Source organism: Hyla sarda, chromosome 5, assembly GCF_029499605.1.
Source record: "Hyla sarda isolate aHylSar1 chromosome 5, aHylSar1.hap1, whole genome shotgun sequence".
Classification (NCBI taxonomy): domain Eukaryota; kingdom Metazoa; phylum Chordata; class Amphibia; order Anura; family Hylidae; genus Hyla; species Hyla sarda.
In genome coordinates, this window is record NC_079193.1 from 345,515,904 (window position 1) to 345,540,483 (window position 24,580).

General features: G+C 42.8%; 1 protein-coding gene across 4 annotated transcripts in view; it reads left to right on the forward strand.

Annotated features, from left to right (window-relative positions):
• LOC130274353 (fibrocystin-L-like) overlaps positions 1-24,580 on the forward strand; it is a 191,926-nt gene that overhangs the window by 151,932 nt on the left and 15,414 nt on the right. For all 4 annotated transcript variants that reach the window (XM_056522599.1, XM_056522598.1, XM_056522600.1 and 1 more), the window contains 11 exons: positions 3,408-3,498; positions 5,040-5,188; positions 5,878-6,000; positions 7,101-7,212; positions 12,999-13,115; positions 13,217-13,382; positions 14,958-15,190; positions 18,150-18,317; positions 21,000-21,157; positions 21,698-21,827; positions 22,417-22,770. In XM_056522599.1, the coding sequence (XP_056378574.1) occupies positions 3,408-3,498; positions 5,040-5,188; positions 5,878-6,000; positions 7,101-7,212; positions 12,999-13,115; positions 13,217-13,382; positions 14,958-15,190; positions 18,150-18,317; positions 21,000-21,157; positions 21,698-21,827; positions 22,417-22,770 (1,801 nt within the window). The remainder of the gene's footprint in view (positions 1-3,407; positions 3,499-5,039; positions 5,189-5,877; positions 6,001-7,100; positions 7,213-12,998; positions 13,116-13,216; positions 13,383-14,957; positions 15,191-18,149; positions 18,318-20,999; positions 21,158-21,697; positions 21,828-22,416; positions 22,771-24,580) is intronic.

Here is a 24,580-nt window from a genome sequence, read left to right on the forward strand (position 1 = left end):
CTGAGTCTTTAAGGGGTTAAAGGGGTACTCCGCTGCTCAGTGTTTGGAACAAACTGTTCCGAACGTTGGAGCCAGCACCAGGAGTTTGTGACATCATAACCCCGCCCCTTCGTGATGTCAAACCCTACCCCCTCAATGCAAGTCTAAGGGAAGGGCCGTGACAGCCATCACCCCCCTCCTAAAGACTGGCATTGAGGGGGCGGGGTGTGACATCATGATGGGGCTATGACATCACAGGCTCCCGACATCGGCTCCAGCGTTTGGAACACCACTTTAAAGTGTCCCTGTTATAAAAAACCATTCGACATGTCATAGGGAGAAAAGAGCTCATCTCAATGCTTCTTCTGGCTTCTTCTAATGATTGGTGGGGGTCTCATGACAAAGTCTCTCTCTCAAGTCAAAACTTTTCTATGACAAGTCAAAACTTTTTTTAAATGACAGTGGACACTTTTAAGTATACCTGTTATTTTAGTTATATGGCATTTTCCCCTTGGTTACCAGCATGCAGGCCCAATCTCTAAGTGTTAGCTTTGCCTAAACTCAACTCCAGAGTGGATGAAGATTAGCCTGTATGATGGCTTCTATACACTACATACAAAAATAAAAAAATAAAATAAAAACACACAGATGTTGCAGCAGCATATGAAACAGAACTGAGCAGTCTAACCTGTGACTCCAGCACTTTCTGTAAGGCTGCTTACACACTATAAAATTAATCCGTTATAAATGTCAGTTATACCCTGAAAATCGGCTGTTAAACGGCAGTTACAAAATCCCATACGGCCGTTAGAAAATCCCATTACAGTCTATGGGATTTTTACATTATTCGTTTTAACCCATTATAGCCCATTATTAATAACGGACGTTATTTTGTGACGGGAGAATGAACGGAAGAAATAGTATATGCACTATTTCTCCCGTTACTATCTTCCGTCACAAAATAAATAATAAAAAAAATTATAAATAAAATAATAAAATTAAAAAAATTTAAAAAAATGCACAAATTTTCCTAAGTGTCTTATACGTTTTTTATTTATTTGCTTGTGCTTTTGATTTCTGAAAATTTTTTGTAGTGACAGATACACTTTAAGTTCAAAATTCTGTGTTAATGTATATATCATTATATTGGCCAGAGCTTAAATGGTCCTTTTAATCAATTATTTTTATATTTTAACAAGCTGTTTGTGACTATTATAAAAAGTGAAAAGTGGTGGTCTGTTTTCATGATATAATTAACTCCATGGGGACGTCTTCCTCTCTTGGATTTCGCTTTCTGTCTGTTTGTGCACTTTTATAACCGTAGAGAGCATTTTCTTAAAGTGTACCGGTCATTCAGGTGACTTTTCTTGATAACTTGTTGTGTGTGTGACACGCCCCCTGACGAAGCCCATACGCGAAACGTGCATTGGGGTGTTGGTGCTTGGTGTTCCTGGCTTGTGGATATATGACAGGTAGCTTTTTTAGGTATTTTCTCATTTCCTATTTTGGGGTTTTCATTTTGTCTATAATACTGTATTGCTGCTCCCTATCTTTTACTTATGTATGTTAGATGTTATATCTACATTGTACTATACTAGGAATCTGCAGTTTTGTCAGTTATATATCGTACATGCTCTTTACTGAATACCTACATTACCCATACCAGATTCACTGGCACTTGTTGTCTCCTGCCCAAGGTTATCTTCTGCCTTTTTAATCATTTTAATTATTTGTCTTATTTTGTCTAATAAAGATTGTCATACCTTTTTGAAATATTATTAGTATCGTGGGTCTCTTTGTTTTTTGGTTATATATTGGTACCCCTGGGACCTACATACGGCGCTTAAATGTTTGCCGTGTAGTTGTTTGGCTAAACATAATGTAAAAAGCTTAGAGGGCTTCTAACATTACAAATTAAGTGAAATGTACCTAGGAGGAGGGGCTTTCTTGTATATGAAAGACAGTCCCCCCCAAGGGGCAGTGAGTTACTGCTGCTTAGACCTGGAAAGCTGAAAAGTCGGGTTACAGCTCAATGCTGACATATTCTGAGACTACACCTAAGACTGGGAAAGCTGGGTTAGAGCTGGGAGACAAAATTACACAAGGGGCAGTATGTGTGCAACAAGTGCATAAATACCACTAAACTCCACCACACGCTATGAGAGTGTGCACATATAAAATATTTATGTATGAGCAGCACAAGTGTGCTTAATTCATTAAAACGATCAAAACCAGTAAGTACTTCAAATAATTCAGAATCACAACCAGCTAGACCAGTTGCCCTGATAAGGCTAAAAAGGTTTGAGGACATAGAGTAGTACAAGCAATATGTGTCAACTGAACCTCTTAAACCATCCCATATAAAATTGCAATTGGTATCAGAGATAACATCAGAGAATTTGATGTGCTAAAAAGAATCTGAAAGCAAAAAAAAGCACCATGGGATGTTTAAATGACGTAAGAAGGAAAATACTGCATCAGCATCCTAGTGTGCTGTAGCCCAAGAGACCCCAGCGTGTATCACCACTAATCTTGGTGTCTCCCTCAGGGGTCTGAGACTGGAAAAGCTAATTTGTTAAATTATATATATTTTTCCACCATACTGTCCACGTAATTTCTCAAGTTTATCTAGTCCTCTCAAGAGAACATTTACTCCAATGTGTTTTTGCTTTAGACCAGCACATTAAACTGACCCATAATACATTCTCCACATTGGGTTTTGAAGTATCCTGTTATAATAGAAGAAACCCTTACAACATTGTCATTGTTTGCAGCCACCTCTATAGGCATACTGTATTATTGAATTCAATGTATGCTGTAAAAAGCTGATCCCAGTCATAGGTGATATGTGCTAATTTAAAGGGTACCTCTCATCAAAAAAACTTTTGATATATTATAGATTAATGTATGCAGAATAACTTTACAATTGCATGTTATTAAAAAATATGCTTCTTTCTATTTAATTTTCCACTTTGAAGAAATGACCACTAGGGGTCTCCCTACCAGTCCTGGCAGCAAGCATTTCAGACTCATGCTGGAGTCCTAAACACTACGAGCTGCCAGTCTGCTTTGTTCACAAAGGAGAACACTCAGAGCTGCCAGCCTGCTTTGTTCACAGCCTGTTTGGCTGTGAACAAAGCAGGCTGGCAGCTCTGAGTGTTTAGGACTCCAGCATGAGCCAGAAATGCTTGCTGACAGGACTGATCGGGAAAAATACAATAAAAAGAAGCATATTTTTCATTAACATGCTATTGGAAAGTTATTCAACATTCATTAATCTAAAATATATCAAAAGTTTATTTGATGAGAGGTACCCTTTAATGAACTCTAACACCATTGGCATTGAGCCCCAGATACAGTCAATTGACCGTTTCTATGATGAAATACCTCCTATAATGAAGCTTAAATTTGTGATATTTTATTCCTAGGTCAATGAAGGAACTGACATTGTCCTGCAGAATAACATTGTTACTGGGTTTGAAAGAGCTGGATATCGTATTGATGGAGAATCTTGCCTAAGTAAGTAATAGTTCAGTGGATGATGAAATAATACAGTGCCTTAGAAACTAAATCGCTATCATGGAATATCTGTTATGGCATTTTTCCAAATTCAGTGTTTTTTCATTCATTTGCATTAAAAGTGGTAAGGTGTTATATACCGTATTTTTCGCCCTATAGGACGCACCGGCATATAAGACGCACCCAATTTATAGGTGCAAAATCTAAAAAAATAAAGATTCTAAACCCAACAGTGGTCTTCAACCTGCGGACCTCCAGATGTTGCAAAACTACAACTCCCAGCATGCTGGGAGTTGTAGTTTTGCAACATCTGGAGGTCCGCAGGTTGAAGACCACTGGTATAGGAGGTAATACTCACGTGTCCCCGCCGCTCCTGACCCGTCACCGCTCGTTACTGCTGCCCTGGATGTCACTCCATCGCTGTTGCTGCATCCCCGTGGTGTCCCCGACTCTCCGGACGTCTTCTTCCCCAGGATCCACGCGCTCTGTCGCTTTCATCACGTCGCTATGCACGCCGCTCCTATTGGATGACGGGACGGCGTGCGCGATGACGTGATGATGTCGAAGGAGAGCGCCGGCCGAGCAGGGGATCCCGGCATGGACCAGACACTGAGGAGGCAGGTAAGGTCCTGTAGGCTGTTCGGGACCGCCGCGATTTCACTGCGGCGGTCCAGAACAGCCCAACTGAGCAGCCGGGTTACTGTCACTTTCCCTTCAGACGCGGCGGTCAGCTTTGATCGCCGCGTCTGAAGGGTTAATACAGGGCATCACTGCGATCGGTGATGTCCTGTATTAGCCGCGGGTCCCGGCTGTTGATGGCTGCAGGGACCGCTGCGATAGGCGTGTATTCACCGTATAATCTGTTCTTCTAGTATTCGCCGTATAAGACGCACCAACTTTCCCCCCCCCCCCCCCCGTTTTGATGAAGAAAAAGTGCGTCTTATACGGCGAAAAATACTGTAAATGGCAAGGGGTTCGGGTTCACAACTGAAAAAATCTTTACAGGAATAGATGAATCAAAATATAAATGGAGGAAGAGGTTTTAATATGATGAGCAGAGGGGCCGTGCAGAAGATTGCGGGTGGTCCCAGAGGTCAGACCCTCTGTGATCTAGAAACTTACCTTGTTTTTTTTTAATTAGAAATGTTATATTTAATCTAAGATATTTTTGCCTGTCCACCTGATTTATAAAGGAACAACCACTTCAACAGTGTGGACCTCAATAAATCAACCTTATTGTTCAATAGTAACACGACAAAAGGGGATATAAGAAGAACTCATGATTTTATGTAATGGAGAATATAGGGGCTATCCCTGTTAAATGTTTATCTAATAGATGAAATTTTCACATGTCCAGGTCACTCTGTGAACCCAATCGATAAATATTTCAGTTTACCACATGCTGGCATTTTGTGAATATGCCTAATACTTGTATCTATGGTGGTGCATGGTTTACAGTCAAAAACCATACTAATATGTTATGTGGTTGCAAAAGTGATACATTATATCCTGCAATAACATGCAATACTATTGTCTTACAGATGTCACTAATCCCAGTCAACGGTGGTTAAACAATGAAGCCTATGGTGGGTTATATGGTATCTTTATGAATGAATACGGGCTCCCCGACTGTACACTAATAAGAGGATTCAAATTATGGAAATGCTGGGATTACGGCATCTACGTCCAGGTAATGTGTGAAGACATAGGTAGACAGGTCTACCCTTGAGGGCATCCTATGTCTTAGTTTACTATCTGTAGGAATAATTTCTAAGGGGTTCAGACACTCTTTAAAGGGTACCTCTCATCAAATAAACTTTTGATATACTTTAGATTAATGTATGTTGAATAACTTTCCAATAGCATGTTAATGAAAAATATGCTTCTTTCTATTGTATTTTTCCCGATCAGTCCTGTCAGCAAGCATTTCTGACTCATGCTGGAGTCCTAAACACTCAGAGCTGCCAGCCTGCTTTGTTCACAGCCAAACAGGCTGTGAACAAAGCAGGCTGGCAGCTCTGAGTGTTCTCCTTTGTGAACAAAGCAGACTGGCAGCTCGTAGTGTTTAGGACTCCAGCATGAGTCTGAAATGCTTGCTGCCAGGACTGGTAGGGAGACCCCTAGTGTCATTTCTTCAAAGTGGAAAATTAAATAGAAAGAAGCATATTTTTTAATAACATGCAATTGTAAAGTTATTCTGCATACATTAATCTATAATATATCAAAAGTTTTTTTGATGAGAGGTACCCTTTAAGCCTGAATTGATGGCCGTCTGATTCACGTGTTACTGTGACATGTGAGAAGATGCTCCTGTGGTGCATTTTCCCATTTCATGTCTTATTACTGATTCTTAAGTCTTTTGCTCCTTTGTCTTTGCAGATCGTATCCTCAGTGCAGATTTCTGATGTGTTTCTAGCAGACAATGGAATGGGTATATTTACTATAATATACACACCCCCATCAGTCACTCACCAGACATCTGACAAAACAGTCCAGATCTCGGTAAGTGTGCAAATGTATAAGCATTGACTTCTGTTGTAAAACAAAAACACACATTGGGATCCGTTTTTTGAGCATTCTATGCTTTTTTGTCCATTGTAAATAACGCATATTTATAACAGATGGCCAAAAACACAATTTTGACTATTTGAGCCAAATTGAGATGGTTAGAGAAGGCTGCATCGTGAACTCTGAAGGATCATTGGTGCTTGTGGGGAGTGAAAGATAGGCGGTCTAGTCCAATCCCTTAGAAGAGCTGCCGTAGACCAAATTGGAAAAAAAAGTTACTGCTCACTATGGTAGAAAGGTGTCAGAACACACAGGATATAAGTCATAAGTCATAAGACTGGTCAGAGCGCCTATGAGGACTCCAGTCCACCTCTGAAAATACTTGAGCATCAGAACTGGAGTACAAAGCAATGGCAGAAACTGGCTTTATCTGATAAGTGAAATTTCCTTTTACATCATGTGGATAGTCTGGTGCAATAAAAAAAAAAAAAATATGAAAAAGTGCAGTATTCTTTATTGATACATAGCAAAGTCTTTTTTAATAGCTTCTCATGAAAATCTAAGATGCAGGATTTCCGGTAGAGAAGCAAAGGAGTATGTAAAATAAGAGGTAAACCTTAAAGGGGTACTCCGCTGATCAGCGTTTGGAACAAACTGTTCCGAACGCTGGAGCCATCACCATGAGCTTGTGACGTTATAGTAATACAGGTTCATTCCGCCAGAACTTATGGCATTTTTGGACATATATCTTGTCAAAGGGAGCTCATGTTTGCATGCACTCCAAACATAATGTCAAAGCGTAAAGTGAACTGGGCCATAGACTGGAAAAATAACCACAATATGGCTGTAATCAGGCAAAATAAAATGGATAATAAGTTCCCTTTAAGGGGGCAGAATATTTTTGGAAACCTCTTGTCATATGCCCTTCGAAGGTCTCTACATATTTATGTATGTTATCCGCTGCCCTACATGTATTGTATACATTATGCTTATAAATTTGGTTAATGACCTTTTACACTAGAAACAGTGTATCAAGCTCTTTATCTAACAATTATCTATACATTGGTTACAGTATTTCTTTTTTATACATCTAGAAATCTGTGATGGTGGGATCCAGTCCAGACATTGACTGCAGTGATGCTCTGACAGACAGTGATCCCAATGTAAAGCTTACTGCTCAGCACCGCAGTAGAAGACCTCTGACAGGTAATCCCTTAACAGAAAATAGAGAATATTTCCCATTAAATACAGTAAAATGTCTGCTAGCCTTCCACTGTAAACTTTAAAGTTGTTTGCATGTCACTTTACAGTATCAGCATTATTGTGACTCATGCACAACCTCATTGTTTTCCTTCTTATCACCACATATACGCATGGTTAAAGAAACTAATATGACATATTATAATCTGTGTATAGTGTTGGGCAACACTTTGGTGTCGTGTAGCCAACTGTGGAATATGTTGTAATGCTGGCAGTCAGCAGACGCCAGTGTGTACCGCATTCAAGATTTTTTAAAAGGGGATATCAAGAAGAAAACAAAAAACAAAAGGGAAAGCCCTACATGAATTAACCAATAATACTCATATAGAAATACACCAAGCAGACAAGGGGGGTCCGTGGTAATATTGGACAAAAAAAACTGTATGAAAAACTTATTATGGAACAATTAAGTGATACTTCCACATACAAACCTCTATCCACTAACCCCATGAAACAAGTGACTGATAAACTAAACCAGCTACTAGATGGAGGACTAAGTTTAGAGGTCAGGGGCGTAGCTAGAAACCACAGTGCCCCAGTGCAAAAAATTTGCCCAGGGCCCCCCTTTCACCTGACAACATGCTTCCCCAATCCCGGGCGACCCCTTACTCGGCCGCTCAAAGATATCAGTGACTACAGCACTGATGAGACAGTCAGGAGAATACACAACGATATAAGTGACTGACAGGCAGGGCCAGACAGACAAAACATAGGCCCAGGCATTTAAGAACAAGCAGCCTATCACCTTGGTTCCAGTTACTCTCAGGCTGTTATAAAGCTATAACTCCCATCATGTCTGGAGAGCCTAGGCATTATGGGAGTTGTAGTTTTGCTACAGATGGAGAGCCGCAGTTTAGGGTACAGCATCACCCATCATCACTGCAGAACTAACAAGTGACTACAGCTGATGGGACAGTCAGGAGAATACACAATTATATCAGAGACCTGAGTGACGTCTTCTCTGTTGTCTTTCCTTTTCTTCTTCATCTGGCCAGACGGCAGGACGTCTTCCAGCTCCATCTTCTCTGCAGAGTCTGACACCCGGACATCATAGGTTCTCACTTTGTCAGTAGATCCTCATCCTCTGTATGAAGACAATAATCATTATAATTCTGCTAAATACTGTACCCCCTGAATATAATACTGCCACACACTGTATCCCTTGAATATAAAACTACCATCCACTGTACTCCTGAATATAATAATGCCATCTACTGTACCCCCTGAATATAATACTGCCACACACTGCATCCCCTGAATATAATCCTGCCACACTGTACCCCCTGAATATAATACTGCCACACACTGTACCCCCTGAATATAATACCGCCACACACTGTACCCCCTGAATATAATACTGCCACACACTGTACCCCCTGAATATAATACTGCCACACACTGTATCCCCTGAATATAATACTGCCATACACTGTACCTCCTGCATATAATACTGCCACCCACTGTACCCCCGAATATAAAATTGCCACCTCCTGTTCCCCCTGAATAAAATATTGCCACACACTGTGCTCTCTGAATATAATACTATCACACACTGTGCTCTCTAAATATAATACTACCACACACCATACCCTTTGAATATAATACTGCCACACAGTGCCCATGAACGTAATACTGCCACCCACTGTACCCCTGAATATAATACTTCCACACACTGTACCTCTGAATATAAACCCTCAAAAATAACCATGCTATACGCGGTACCCTCTAAATATAATAATCCCTCCATAATAATAATACTGTTACACACTGTTTCTTCACAGTTTAGCTGAATCACACCTGTCCTCCTCCAGACCCCTCTGTCCTCCTCCTGGCTCCTCTTCCCCCCTCCCTAGACCACTAAGTCCTCTCCAGGCCTCTCCTCTCCTCTGCCCCCTCCCCAGAATTCTGCTCTAGGCTCCCCTGCCAAACTCTCCAGAGCCCCAAAGTCTGACCCATACCCAATCACCTCCTGTCCCTCCCACATTAATGAACAATATATGTATTTATGTATGATAGATGTGTATGAGACTGGTGTATGTATGATAGATGTATGGTTATGATATTTGCGTGTATGATAGATGTACGATACATATACACAGCATACACCCATCTATCATACATACACACACCTATCATTCATGCATACATCATACATCCACACATCATAGATACATCCATCTAGCTTACACACATCTATCATACATACACACATCACAAATACACACACATACATGCACACATCTAGCTTACACACATCTATGAAACATACACACAACATACAAACACACTCCCGGCGCCTCCTACACCCCCCCCTCCGCCCCTCCCACACACACATGCATAATACATACATATACACGCACATCATACACACACATACATTATACATAAACACATATCATGCATACACCTGCCGCCTCTAGATCTCCCCGCATAATACATCTCCACACATCATACATACATCCTTCTACCTTACACACATCTCCATACATCTTGCTTACACACATCTATCATTCATACACACACCATTCATACACACACATCATTCATACATCATACATACAGTACATACATACACACATCATACATGCACACACAGTCTCCCCCCACATGCATTATGCATACATACACACACATCATACATAGACACATCATATACACATACGCCGCCTCCAAATCCCCCCGCATAATACATCTCCACACATCATATATACATCCTTCTAGCTTACACAAATCTCCACATATCATACATACATACATACATGTTGCTTACACACATCATTCATACACCATACACACATCATACATACACCGTACATACATACACCATACATACAGTACATATATGCACATCATACATGCAAGATACATACAGTACATATATGCACATCATACATACACGATACATACAGTACATACACACGCAACATACATACACCATACATACAGTACATACACACGCATCATACATACACCATACATACAGTACATGTATGCACATCATACATACACGATACAAACAGTACATTTATGCACATCACATATACACCATACATACAGTACATACACACACATCATACATACACCATACATACAGTACATACACACATCATATATACACCATACATACAGTACATACACACACATAATACATGCACCATACATACAGTACATATACACATATCATACATACACCATACATACAGTACATGCACTCCTCATACATACACCACACATACAGTAAATACACACACATCATACATACACCATACATACAGTACTTATACACACACATCATACATACGCCATGCACACATTACATACACACACATCATACATACACCATACATACAGTACATACACACACCATACATATTTCATACATACAGTACATACACACACATCATACACACACCATACATACAGTACATATATGTACATCATATATACACCATACGTACAGTACATATATGCACATCATACATACACCATACATACAGTACATATATGCACATCATACATACACCATACATACAGTATATGCACATCATACATACACCATACATACAGTACATATATGCACATCATACATACAAAATACATACAGTATATACACACAAAACATCATACATACACACTCTGCCTCTGGACCCCAAATATAACTTCCCCCTCCGGACCCGAAATTAACCCCCCCCGGACCCAAAATTAACAACCCCCACCCCCCCTCCGGACCCAAAATTAAGCCCCAGCAACCCGACCACCTGCCCACCCCTGCCGCTCCTCCGGACCCCAAATTAAGCCACCCGCCACTCCTCCATTAACCCCTCCTCACTCACCTGCAGCCGCCATGAAGTTCAGCGTGGAGACCTGCTGGTGATCCGATACCTCCTCTGCGCTCACTCCTAGGCCATTGCTGCAGGCATTAGGAGTGTGTCTGCAGTGCCTGCGCTGCATACGATGAGGGGAGGAGGGGGGTGTATGTCTCGCCAACATTATGGTCTGTACTTAGGGGTTGTGGTAGAAGGGGGGGGGGGGTTGAGGCTAGCGCCGTGCCGGGCCTGGTACTGGCAGCGCCGCTGCCACAAGCCTCCCCTTCTGGCCCTCGGCGGGGGGTTTGAAGCTAGCGCAGGGCCTGGTACTGGCAGCGTCCATGCCGCAGCGACAAGCCTCCCCTTCAGGCTCGGGACCTGGTGCTGTGCCTGGGGGCCTGACCTGCGGCCATAGTATAGTCTAGTGGCAGGGGGGGCCCGGTCGCAATGGCGACCTTTGCGACCTCTATAGCTAAGCCACTGTTAGAGGTGATTAATCAATAACAACAAGATTATCTAATACCACAGTCTCCTAAATGTCTACTATTCCACAGTTTCCCTAAAACACCTGAAAAAATGTTTTTGCACCATGTTTTAATTGGGACAATTAAAGTTTGAATTTTAACAGAAACACATCACACTGGGAAGCTGGACTCACAACCTTTTGTCTGTTAACGCATTCTGCTGCCTACCTTGGCCAAACTTCCAGCACGGTTCCTCCTCCTCCTCCCTGCAGGTTCAGGACTCTTCCCTCTGTCTCAGGCGGCGACAGTGTCTGGTGCATCCAGTAGAGGCCACAAGAGGTTCGTCTCTTTAAGGATCGTGCACACCTCTGATTCTGCTCCTTCATTAATCCCTGACATACATGCCTATTTTAGGGATCTCCACCCTCCTTTCCTTGTCTGAGCAATATTGTGGTTTACTGCAAGCGAAGGTGTCAACTATTGTGTTCTTATGTACCAGTTTTCTGATTAAGCCTCTGTCCTGACTACATCTCTACCTTACCCCTCGGCTCCTGTTCTGCTTCTCCTGGGTGTGACTATGAACTGTTTGACTTCGCCTCTCTCTGCTTGTTCCATCTCGCTGCAACTGAGCTATACAGCTATGCTGTTTTAACAGCACCAGCTCAGCTAAATCACCAGACCTGATCTGCTGTGTCTGACTCCGTCTGCTGTGATCTCCCATCTCCAGCATCAGCCTACTCTCACCTGCCTGTATCCTGGAGTTTAACTCCGGGGTGTCCGGGCTGCTCGGCCAGCTGCCACTTACCTGGACTACTCTTATGGAAATGACCTGGTGTTCCCCTGCAGCTAAGACCAGCTTCCACATCCTGAAGCAGGATAAAGGGTGAAAACACTTAGACTTTGCTCCCAAGATTGGCCCTACATCACACCAGTAATTGGCACAGCGGGTCCACACCCGTTGGGGGCGTTACATTTGTCAGCACTATATGAATATAAAATAATATAATAAGGCCGTCATTATGAATATAAATAATATAATAATAAGGGCGTTGTTATTAAGGGCTTAATCTGAATATTTTATATTTAATATTGCTGTCCTTAAATAATCCAGTTATTTCAGATGTATAATTTAAAGGGAAGCCGTCATCAGTTTGCTGCTGCATGAGCCATGGGTCAGTGGGGTGGTCCCCGGTGGCTTCTCTCACTGAGCCTTGATTGATGAATCTCTCCCTGTACCCAAACAAACAGATCTCATGGTTCAGACAGCAAGAAAGTGATGCCAGGTTCCCTTTAGGGGGATGATTATTTTTGAAAACCTCTTGTCATATGGTCTTTAAGGGTATGTTTATTTCTAAGGTCAGGTGTTCTGTGACCTTTCTCAGCATCACATCTGGATAGTTATATATTTTTACTATATGCTTCCAGTCACAAGGAAATGTATCCCTCCCTTATTCTTGTATAGGTGGTAGAAGTGGCATTTGCTGGCCCACCTTTGCCTCCAGCCATAACTTGGCACCTGGTCACCCGAATGCAGGAATAATGAGCTATAATGCGATCAGTGGCCTTATGACCGTGGAAGGTAAGTTATTCTTGTATACTGTATAGTTTAGGTCTCTTAACAAATTTGTATTCTATTTATATTGCTGCAATGACATGTTAATATTATTGTCTCCTTTTAAGATACAACATTTGTAGGCTACAAACCTGTGTGTTCTGGACAATCCAATGTAATGTTCATAACAAACCCAGAAAATGAAGATTTGCAGCACCCAGTGGAAGTCTCCAGAATAACAGTGTTGGACAGTTCAGAGAATCAGACAGTCTTTGTCCATCGGCCAGATGTATCGTAAGTGTTTGTACTAAGGTGATAAATATGCCCAAGCATCTCTCCTTGCCTCATTCTCTGCACACATATAAGGTATAACTTCTTTCTACCAGTAAGTGATCCTGTGCATCATGGAAGAGCAGTCTACAGTACTGTATACTGTAAGGATCTGGGTGTACTTGTAGATCACAGACTACAGAATAGCATGCAATTTCAGGCTGCTGCTTCCAAGGCCGGCAGGATATTGTCATGTATAAAAAGAGGCATGGACTCGAGGGACAGGGACATAATACTCCCCCTTTATAAAACATTGGTACGGCCTCACCTGGAATATGCTGTTCAGTTTTGGGCACCAGTCCATAAAAGGGACACTGCGGAGCTGGAAAGGGTGCAGAGACGTGCGACTAAACTAATATGGGGCATGGAACATCTTAGATATGAGGAGCGATTAAAGGAGTTACAATTGCTTAGTCTTGAGAAGAGACGTTTAAGGGGGGATATGATAAATGTATATAATGGCCCATACAAAAAATATGGAGAAAAACTGTTCCAGCTTAACCCCCCCCCCCCCCCAAGGACGAGGGGGCACTCCCTCCATCTGGAGAAGAAAAGGTTTAGTCTCAAGGGGCGACACGCCTTCTTTACCATGAGAACTGTGAACTTATGGAACAGTCTACCTCAGGAACTGGTCACAGCAGGAAAAACAGCTTTAAAACAGGATTAGATACATTTCTGGAACAAAATAACATTAATGCTTATGAAGAAATATAAAATCCCATCCCTTCTCCAATATCGTGCACACCCCTACCCTTCAATTCCCTGGTTGAACTTGATGGACATATGTCTTTTTTCAACCGTACTAACTATGTAACTATGTATAGCAGAAAATCATTGCTGTTATTGTCTCTATATATCAAGCTACATGTACAGCAGTGCTCAATCACGTATATAGGGAAGAGGGGAATCTTTCTTTCTCTTTCTTTCTTTCTCCTTCTTTCTCTTTCTTTCAATAAGGGTGCATTCACACCACGTTTTAGCTATACAGGGAACGGATCCGGAACCGGGCCCCTCCTCTTTCATTTGAATCCGGCGACCGGAGTCATACAGTGACTTCAGTCGGCTCATTTTTGCCCTGTATCCAGTTTTCTGACCAGACTGAAAACCGCAGCATACCATGGTTTTCAGTCTGGTCAGAAAACCGGATACGGGCAAAAATGAGCCGACCGGCATCACTGTATAACTCCGGTCGGCTCATTCAAATAAATGAGAAGAGGCCAAGCCCAGCTGGGATACGGGAGCGCCACGTTCTTACTCCCCCCCAGCCGGATCCGGTCCCCGTATAGCTAAAACGTGGTGTGAACCCACCCCAACAAAGGCTTTTCTCCCTATCTGTAAGAGCCCCAAAGAAACAACATGATCTACCTCTATGATATGCAAGTCCTTGCAAATGGTGGCCACCCAGATAGGAAATCTAAGTTGATGCCAGTTACCCAGCAGAATAAACTAAAATGTGTATAATACTTATTTAAGTCTCTGTGCATATAGTAGTATAGTAGAGATGAGACATTGTTCGTATTCTTTGTCTTGTCACAACAGCAAAGCCAACCCCTCGGACTGCGTGGATATGACCTGCGATGCTAAAAGGAAGACACTGTTGAAAGACCGTGATGGTTCTTTCCTTGGTAACATTGGTGCTGTAGTCCCACAATCAGAATACCAGTGGAATGGAGACACGAGGTACGGTCTTGGAGACTACAGAATCCCTAAAGTCATGCTGACTGCCTTAAATGGAAGTCGAATCCCTGTGTCACAGGTGGCACCATACAAAGGTAAAGAGTCCTAATACTCAGGAAACAGAGCATTTAAAGCACTTAAACTTTTTATATAATGTAGATAATACCATTATATGTATATTTGTAATATAAATTAATTAAAAAATGTCCTGTGTGTCTTTATGAGGAGACCAAATCCAGGAAGTGAGGACAGAACAAGTAGGGCTCTCTGTAGGCTTCCGAATTGTCAATCAGCCTGCTGTGTGAGCTGGGAGTGCTCTGCTTGTCATCAGTGCACATAGCCCTGCTTGTCATCAGTGCACATAGCCCTGCTTGTCCTCAGTGTACAGAGGCCTGCTTGTCCTGAGTGTACAGAGCCCTGCTTGTCCTCAGTGTACAGAGCCCAGCTTGTCCTCAGTGTACAGGAGCCCTGCTTGTCCTCAGTGTACAGAGCCCTGCTTGTCCTCAGTGTACAGAGCCCAGCTTGTCCTCAGTGTACAGGAGCCCTGCTTGTCCTCAGTGTACAGAGCCCTGCTTGTCCTCAGTACAGAGCCCTGCTTGTCCTCAGTGTACAGAGGCCTGCTAGTCCTCAGTGCACAGAACTCTGCTTGTCCTCAGTGTACAGAGTCCTGCTTGTTCTCAGTGTACAGAGTCCTGCTTGTCCTCAGTTCACAGAGCCCTGCTTGTCCTCAGTGTACAGAGCCCTGCTTGTCCTCAGTGTACAGAGCCCTGCTTGTCCTCAGTGCACAGAGCTTTGCTTGCCCTTAGTGTACAGAGCCCTGCTTGTCCTCATTGTACAGAGCCCTGCTTGTCCTCAGTGTACAGAGCCCTGCTTGTCCTCAGTGCACAGAGCCCTTCTTGTCCTCAGTGTACAAAGCCCTGCTTGTCCTCAGTGGACAGAGCCCTGCTTGTCCTCAGTATACAGAGCCCTGCTTGTCCTGAATGTACAGAGCCCTGCTTGTCCTGAGTGTACAGAGCCCTGCTTGTCCTGAGTGTACAGAGCCCTGCTTGTCCTCAGTGTACAGAAACATAGAAACATAAAAACATAGAATGTGTCGGCAGATAAGAACCATTTGGCCCATATAGTCTGCCCAATAATCTGAATACTATGAATAGTCCCGGGCCCTATCTTATATGAAGGATAGCCTTATGCTTATCCCATGCATGTTTAAACTCCTTCACTGTATTTGCAGCGACCACTTCTGCAGGAAGGCTATTCCATGCATCCACTACTCTCTCAGTAAAGTAATATTTCCTGATATTAATTTTAAACCTTTGCCCCTCTAATTTAAAACTATGTCCTCTTGTGGTAGTTTTTCTTCTCTTAAATATGCTCTCCTCCTTTACCATATTGATATTTAAAAGTCTCTATCATATCCCCTCTGTCTCTTCTTTCTTCCAAGCTATACATGTTATACATGCTTGCCCTCAGTGCAGAGCCCTGCTTGTCCTCAGTTTACAAAGCCCTGCTTGTCCTCATTGTACAGAGCCCTGCTTATCCTCAGTGTACAGAGCCCAGCTTGTCCTCAGTGTACAGAGCCCTGCTTATCCTCAGTGTACAGAGCCCTGCTTGTCCTCAGTGTACAGAGCCCTGCTTGTCCTCAGTGTAGAGCCCTGCTTGTACATTCATTCTTCCTGTATTTGGTCTTGTCACAGAGACACCCAGACAATAGCTGTAGGGACAAAAATATACACATTTTCTAACCAATGTACAGTATATCACAAATATACATATAATGTTCTTATCTACATTTTTATGACAGGTACACTTTAAAGCATTTTAAAATATAAAACCAGGACATGTTTTAAACTAAAAATCAACAAAAAACAAAAAAACAAACAAACAAACTGTGAACTAGTCCAGTTATATAGTCAGTCCTTTCTTTCATTTTGTTCGTCCATTCACAATCCATAAAAGTCTACAAATAATCATGAGTTATGAACGAGGGCAATTTTTACTATATCATAACTAAGATTCACACCCTGAAATTGTTGAAAATGTCTACCCTTCTGGAAAAGACCTTCTACAATACTTTGGAGTTGTCTATGGTTTTTTTTTTCCTGGCTCGCATCCATTCCAGTAAATCTTATAGGTATTGGATGATGTTAAGGTCGGGCTCTGTGCAGCCAGGCAAGTTCTTCAACACCAACCTCCCCCAACCATGCCTTTACTGACCTTGTTTTGTGAACCGGGCAGAGTTATGCTGAAACAGAAACATTGCCAAATCCAAACTGCTCCACAAAGTTGGAAGCATACAATTGTCCAAAATGTCTTGATATGCGTAAGCATTAATATATTTTTTTCCGATAGACTAAGGCACCTAGGCTGTTTACTAAAATGACCCCATAGCATTATCCCTCCTGCCCTAAACTTGCTGAATGCTTCCTCTTATCAATAATACAACTCACAGCTGATTGTGCAGGATCTAGGATGAAAAAAAGGTTTTAAGAACTGTCCCCAAGAAAATAGTAAGGGTGCATGCACACTACGTTTCTTAAGATACGGGTCCGTATACGGCTGGGGAGAAGGGGGCGGAGAGTCGGGAGAGGGGCAACCGCATGCTGCCGTATGCGGTCCCATATCTAATGTATTTCAATGTGCGACCGGAGTGAAACGCTGCCTCCGGTTGGCTCCGTTTTTCCCCATATACGGTTTCCCGACCGGACCTAAAAACGCTGTTGACTAAGTTTTTAGGTCCGGTCGGGAAACCGTATACGGGCCAAAATGGAGCCGACCGGAGGCAGCGTTTCACTCCGGTCGCTCATTGAAATACATTAGATGCGGGACCGCATATGGCAGCGTGCAGTTGCCCCGCCCCAGACTCTCCGCCCCCCTCTCCCCAGCCGTATACGGTCCCGTATCTTAAGAAACGTAGTGTGCATGCACCCTAACACTGTCCTGTTTGATCCGGCAAAATTTTAAGATGTGGAATAAGTAGACAAATCTCTATATGTACCTCTTCCTTGTTATAAGTTACTTTGTTATTTTTCAGTAATGTGTGTTTGCCTTTCTTAGGGGTTATCAGGGATAACACATGTGTATACATGCCAACCTGGGAGAGCTACAAATGCAGCGGCCTGAACTATGAGATGCTTGTTGTTGAGAGTCTTGATGCTGACACTGAGACACGACGCCTCTCACCCGTGGCTGTTCTGGCGGATGGCTATCTTGACCTTATCAATGGTATGTGTGATTTATTATTATGTCTAGTCATATACAATGCATACGGAAAGTCTTCTTTGACTTTTTTCACATTTTATGTTCTGCCCTTGTGCTAAAGTAAAAAAAAAAAAAAATAAATAAAAAAAAAAAAAAGGTTTTCCCATCATTCTGCACTTAATATCCTATAATGAGAATAAGAAAACAGGATTTTAGAAATCTTTGCATACTAATTATAAATGAAAACCTAAAATTTAGCATGGACGTAAGTACTCAGATCCTTTGCTATGACTTAAAACTTAGCTCTTATTTCTACACAGTGGAAACACTGCCGCATGAACGGGTGTATATGTAGTGTTTTATCCATTATTTTGTGTAGTGTAGTATTTTTAGGTACAGTCACACGGTCGGAGGTTCACAGCAAGTTTCCTGCTCTGAGTTTGAGATGTGGTGGAAAATTTGCTGCAGCTCAAGCATAAAGCGGGAAACTCGCTGTAAACCCCCACCCTTGTGAATGTACACTGTAAATCCACATGGGGGGGGGGGGGGGGGTTAACCTTCAACTGTTGAAAAACTGCAACTCCCAGCATGCACTGACAGACCATGAATGCTGGGAGTTGTAGTTATGAAACAACTGGAGGCACACTGAGTTAGGTAACAGACTACCGCAGTGTTTCCGCACCAGTGTACCTCCAGCTGTTGCAAAACTACAACTCCCAGCATGCATGGTCTGTCAGTGCATGTTGGATGTTGTAGTTGTGCAACAGCTGGAGGCACACGGGTCAGGAAACAGTCAGTGTTTCCCGACCAGTGTGCCTCCAGTTGTTGCAAAACTACAACTCCCAGCATGCCCGGACAGCATCTGTCCCTTAAGATGTTGCCGAACTACAACCCTCAGCATGCCTGGACAGTCTTGGCATGCCGGGAGTTGTAGTTTTGCAACATCTTGAAGTGTAAAGTTTGGAGACCTACACTACACTATACAGTGGTCTCCAAACTGTCCCCCTCCAGATGTTGTAAAACTACAACTCCCAGCATGCCTAGACAGCCTTTGGCTATCTGGGCATGCTGGGAGTTGTATTTGTAAAACTACAAGGCAGCAGTGAAGATCACTTACCAGATCTTTACTGCTGCCTCTATCTTCGCCACCGCTGCCTGCATTCTGCTGCCGCTGGTCCTCGACCGTCTGCCACCGTCCCCCGCTGACTGCCGCCAGTAACCGCCGCTGCCGCTATCTTTGCCCCGCTCTGTCCGGACTTCCAGGGATGGGCAGAGCAGGAATCTCAACTTTGACCCCCCCGCCCCCATCCAGGATTATGGGATGAACAACGTCATTCCACTGCTTTATCTACTACAACAGGTGTTGGAAACAATGGCTGGTCAGGGCACTGGAGACATGGCTACAATACAGTACTTTGTTCCCTTCCACCTTTTCGAGGAAGGTGTTACTTGTCTTAAAAAATGTGGCCCCACAGAGGAACCAATCCCTATTTCCACCTAAAAACCCTGGGAAATGGCAGTGTTTGTAGGTGGAAATAGGGAGAGGTTCCTGTGTGGGGCCACCCTTTTTTGCGAGTAACACTTGCTAAGAAGAAGGGAATTAATAATGCGAAAGTAGGGCCTTACAGGGGAAGTTTTTACCCCCAAAGATTAATGGACCATATGTTGTTCCCTTCCACCTTTTAGTGGTCTTTGCATCACATCAATACTTGGTTTTTGCACACCTTTCCTTTTGTTTGATTTAAAAAAAAAATTGGGGTCCATATATTTTATCCTAAGCATATTATTAAAAGTTAAGTTTTACGTAACGCATATCCTCAATACTTGTGCACACTAACAGTTTTACAATAGAGACCGTTTTCTTCTGCCTACCAGATATTATTCTGATCCTGCCACCCGCCTGATGCCACACATCTGATGCCAAGTTCTCCTTTTTTCACCCATCTTCATCACCGGGTACTGGCATTGCCACCCACCGCACCACTCTGTCACTGGGTCACATTCAGGACTCTTCATGCTGCTGCTGCCTCCTCCAGGCTGTCTCATACTGCCACCATATGTTCTCCTCATGCTGCTGCCACCCTCAGGCTGTGTCATTCAGCCACTATATGGTCTCCTCATGCTTCCGCCACCTCCAGGCTGTGTCATTCAGCCACTATATGCTGCTGCCAACTCCAGGCTGTGTCATTCAGCCACTATATGGTCTCCTCATGCTGCCGCCACCTCCACGATGTGTCATTCAGCCACTATATGGTCTCCTCATGCTGCCGCCACCTCCACGCTGTGTCATTCAGCTACTCTATAGTCTCCTCATACTTATGCCACCTCCAGGCTCTGTCATTGTGCCGCTCTGCGACAGTGATTCTAATGGCAATGCTGATCTGCATGTCATACTGAATAACAGTATTATTTCTCAACCCCAGTACACACCCTATGCATGTTACAGCAAGGCAAAGTGTTCTACACCCCTATTGAGGCTCTCTGTAGGCCAGAAATAGACGTTTTAAATAGCGATTCGCTGCAAATAAATTGTGACCGAAACAAATATTTTGAGAAAATTCAGCGAATCGGCTGAATCGAATTGTGAAAAAATTTGCTCATCTCTAATCATCGCCGCAACACAGCAAAAAATAAATAAATAAATAAAGGGCCTGAAAATCATTTACCCTAATGATCTCACTGTATATTTCTTTATATTAATTTTAGGACCCCAAGACCATGGCTGGTGTTCTGGATACACATGTCAGAAGAGAGTCTCCTTGTTTCACGCTGTAGTGGCTACAAACAAGTCATACCAGGTTTTCTTTACCAGCACAAGCCCCCAGAAACTCCGGCTGCAACTGCTTAACACAGAAAACACAAAAGTAAGATACTGAACCAACCAGAAGGGGGATTAAAAAGGTTATCCAGCATTAGAAAAAAAGCTGATTTCTTAAAAAAACTGCACCACATTTATTTATCTATTACTGGATAACCCCTTTAACACCGCATCACATTTTAAAGTATTCCCCTTAACAAATGAAAGTGGTTTTCTCATGAAGAGAAAAGCCGAAATTATATTTTCTGTGTATCTTCCCCTGCAGGTAGGATCAGTTATGCAGGGGAAGCTACAAGCAGGGAACCCCTTTCTTTAAGTCCATGTGTTATAATAATACATTTGGAATGCTGTTGTCTTAGTAACCCAACCCATTTAAATATGCATTTACATGTCCATATTACATTTCATATCTGCTTTAGGTTATTGTACCTTTGTTTGCTTGAAGTTCTGCCATACAGAGTACATGCACACACCAATACCATATACTCAGACCCCTACACAAAAGGCTTTTCGTTGCACTATTATTTTTTATTTGACTTCATTCCAGCAATCTAATATTGACTTAATTACATTTCTTTTATTGCAGTCTGTCATCGTGGGAATCTATTACTCAAATCCTCAGAGATTGGATGTCTATGTTAATAATGAGTATGTAAGTCCTACAAATATACAATGGAAGGGATCAGACTACACTGTGCAGGCACCTACCTATCAGGGTAAGTTCATGTATCTTCCTTCACTACACCTTAATAGGAATGATCAAATATTTTTGTGATATTTATCAATGACCACAAATGATCATTTTAACAGACTTCTAATATGTCCTGGTGACAGTTCAGAAATTTAGATTGGTGGAAGTCTGGATGCTGAGACCCCCACAGATCTTACTTTTTAGACGGCTGCAGTGGAAACGATGTAGAAAAAAAAAATATTTTACACAAATTCATATGTGTAGTGTGACATGGATTTACAAACCCATTGCTATTTGGGTTGTAAAACTTGTCCACTTGACTATAATGGAATGAATGAGCCAGACTGGGCCGCCGGCTAGGCAGTAAAGCATGGTGTCACACTTCATAGCATGACTTGCTTCACATTATGCTATGTTTTCTTCAAGTCCCAAATTCTATAATCTATAGACCAGTTTATCCAGGACTACAATAAACATTCCTGGCTATTTAAATACGCTTATCCTCCTTACTGCAAAAATTTACCCTGTTGTTGCCAATTACACATCTATTAACCTCTCTTATTACAAATACATTACTTAGCTGATTTTGTAAATGTTGTCACTTCTTCTGATAGGACAATACATGCCGAAGCTCAACTCAACGGTTATGGGAGAAAACTACTTTGACAAAGACTATAACATGCTGTACATCCTGGTCAGAGGATCCACTCCAGTTGAAATACGCACATCTCCTCTCATTGTTATTTCATTCAATATGCCGGCTATGACTGAGGATCAGTTTTATGGTGCAAATCTTGTCCAGAACCTTGCAATTTTCTTGAAGATCCCAGCAAGCAAAATTCGTATTACAAAGATAATTAGGGAGGGTTCCAGCCGCAGAAAGAGGGCCACGGGAGGAATATCTGTATCAGTAGAGATTTCTGACCCACCAGTCCAACAAACCAACTCTTCTTCTTCTAATGCAACAGGTAAGATAAAGGCTTTTGTCATTGTGGATGAGATAAAACATCCCAAAGCACTCTTTACCATGCTACATTTGTCAAATATACAACATTATTCTGCAATCTATTGTACGGTATTTGATGGATTTATGCAGGGCATATTCTATGTCCTTAACACATTCACCTACCTTTATAAAGTGACTTATTATATTGTCACCTATCTTAGGGATCACTTTTTTGGCAGTCTATAGATCTGCAACAATTAAAGTGTAACTGTAATTTTAGGTAACTTTTCAGTATAACCTGTCCTACATGTGTATATGAGGAGTAATAATAGTTCTGGCTATTATATGAATATTACATGGTATTTTTCCCCTTGATTGCCCTCCTACAGGCTCCATCTCTGTGTCAACTTTCCTTGAACTCAGCTCCAGAGTAGCGGGTATCATGGCTCCGATACACTTTATACACACAGAAAACGGAGGATCCTGCTTCTCCGCTTCTCAGTAAAAAAAAAACTGACGTTGCAGAAACCTGCAAATTTAGTAGTTTTTCCCAGACAACAAGCCTGCAGAGTGTGTGTCTGTGTCTCTCCCCTGCACTTCCTCCTATTCACACTGCAGAATCTCCTCCTCAAATTTAAGCCCATACACTTCTATGGTATCCCGCACTCCCATTCCCACTTATGAATTTCCGCTTGCAGATCCTAAACCACCCTTACATTGATCAGTTAAAAGAAGGGACAGTGACATACTTCATTATTAGTGGCCATGCCTGGTACTACAGTACATGTCACTCAGTCCTATTCAAGTGAATGGCACCAAACCATGTATATTACCAGGCACTGCCAATACAAATTAAATCTGTGCCTGGTTACCAATAAACAAGCTGCAGCATTGCAGTGCCTTGTTCATTGATCAGTACAGGTTGTCAGATCTCCTCCAATCTAATCTGATATTTGTGGCCTAATTCTAATGACACTTTAATGTAGATACAACCCCAAAGCTTCCTAGGCTTTCCTCACTTAAAGGGGTACTCCACTGTGGGGGTCATGATGTCACGGCCATGCCCCTCAGTGTCATGCCACACCCCTAAATGAAAGTCTAAGGGAGGGAGCTTGATGGCCTTCACCCCCCTCCCATAGACTTGCATTGAGGGGGCATGACATGATGTCACCACGGACGTGGCCTTGACATCACGACCCTCGCAGCCCGCACCCAGTGTTCGGAAATAAATGTTCCCGATGCTGGGGCAGTGGAGTACCCCTTTAAGGCTAAGTATTTTGGTCAGTATAGTGATCCCCGACCTGCAATGGCCCCGACATATGATAATTTCAACATACGATGGCCCCTCAGAGACCATCGCATGTTGAAGGCTGCATCAACATACGATGCTTTTGTATGCATAAACGGGCCATCGCATAAACGGCTATCCGGCAGCGCAGACTGCTTCAACTGCCGCCGGATAGCCATTTAAAGTGCCCCGTGTGGTCCATGATGGTCACTCACCTGTCCACGAAGTTCCGGACCGCCCTCTTCGGGCTCCGTTGCATCGCCGTCGTCCTCCTTTGTCGCCATTACGTTACCGCGCCAATAGGAGCAGCGTGCGCAGCGACGTGATGACGGTGATGAAGAGCGACGATCACAGGCAGCAGAGACGGTCCGGAGCAGCGGGGACACCCCGGGGACGTGGTGACAGCGATGGAGGGTGACATGGCCACGGTGATGGTCCGGAGCGGTGGTGACAGGTGTGTATATTTTCCTATACTTTACATTGCACGGATCTCTCAACATACAATGGTTTAAACTAACGATGGTTCATTTGGAACGAATTACCA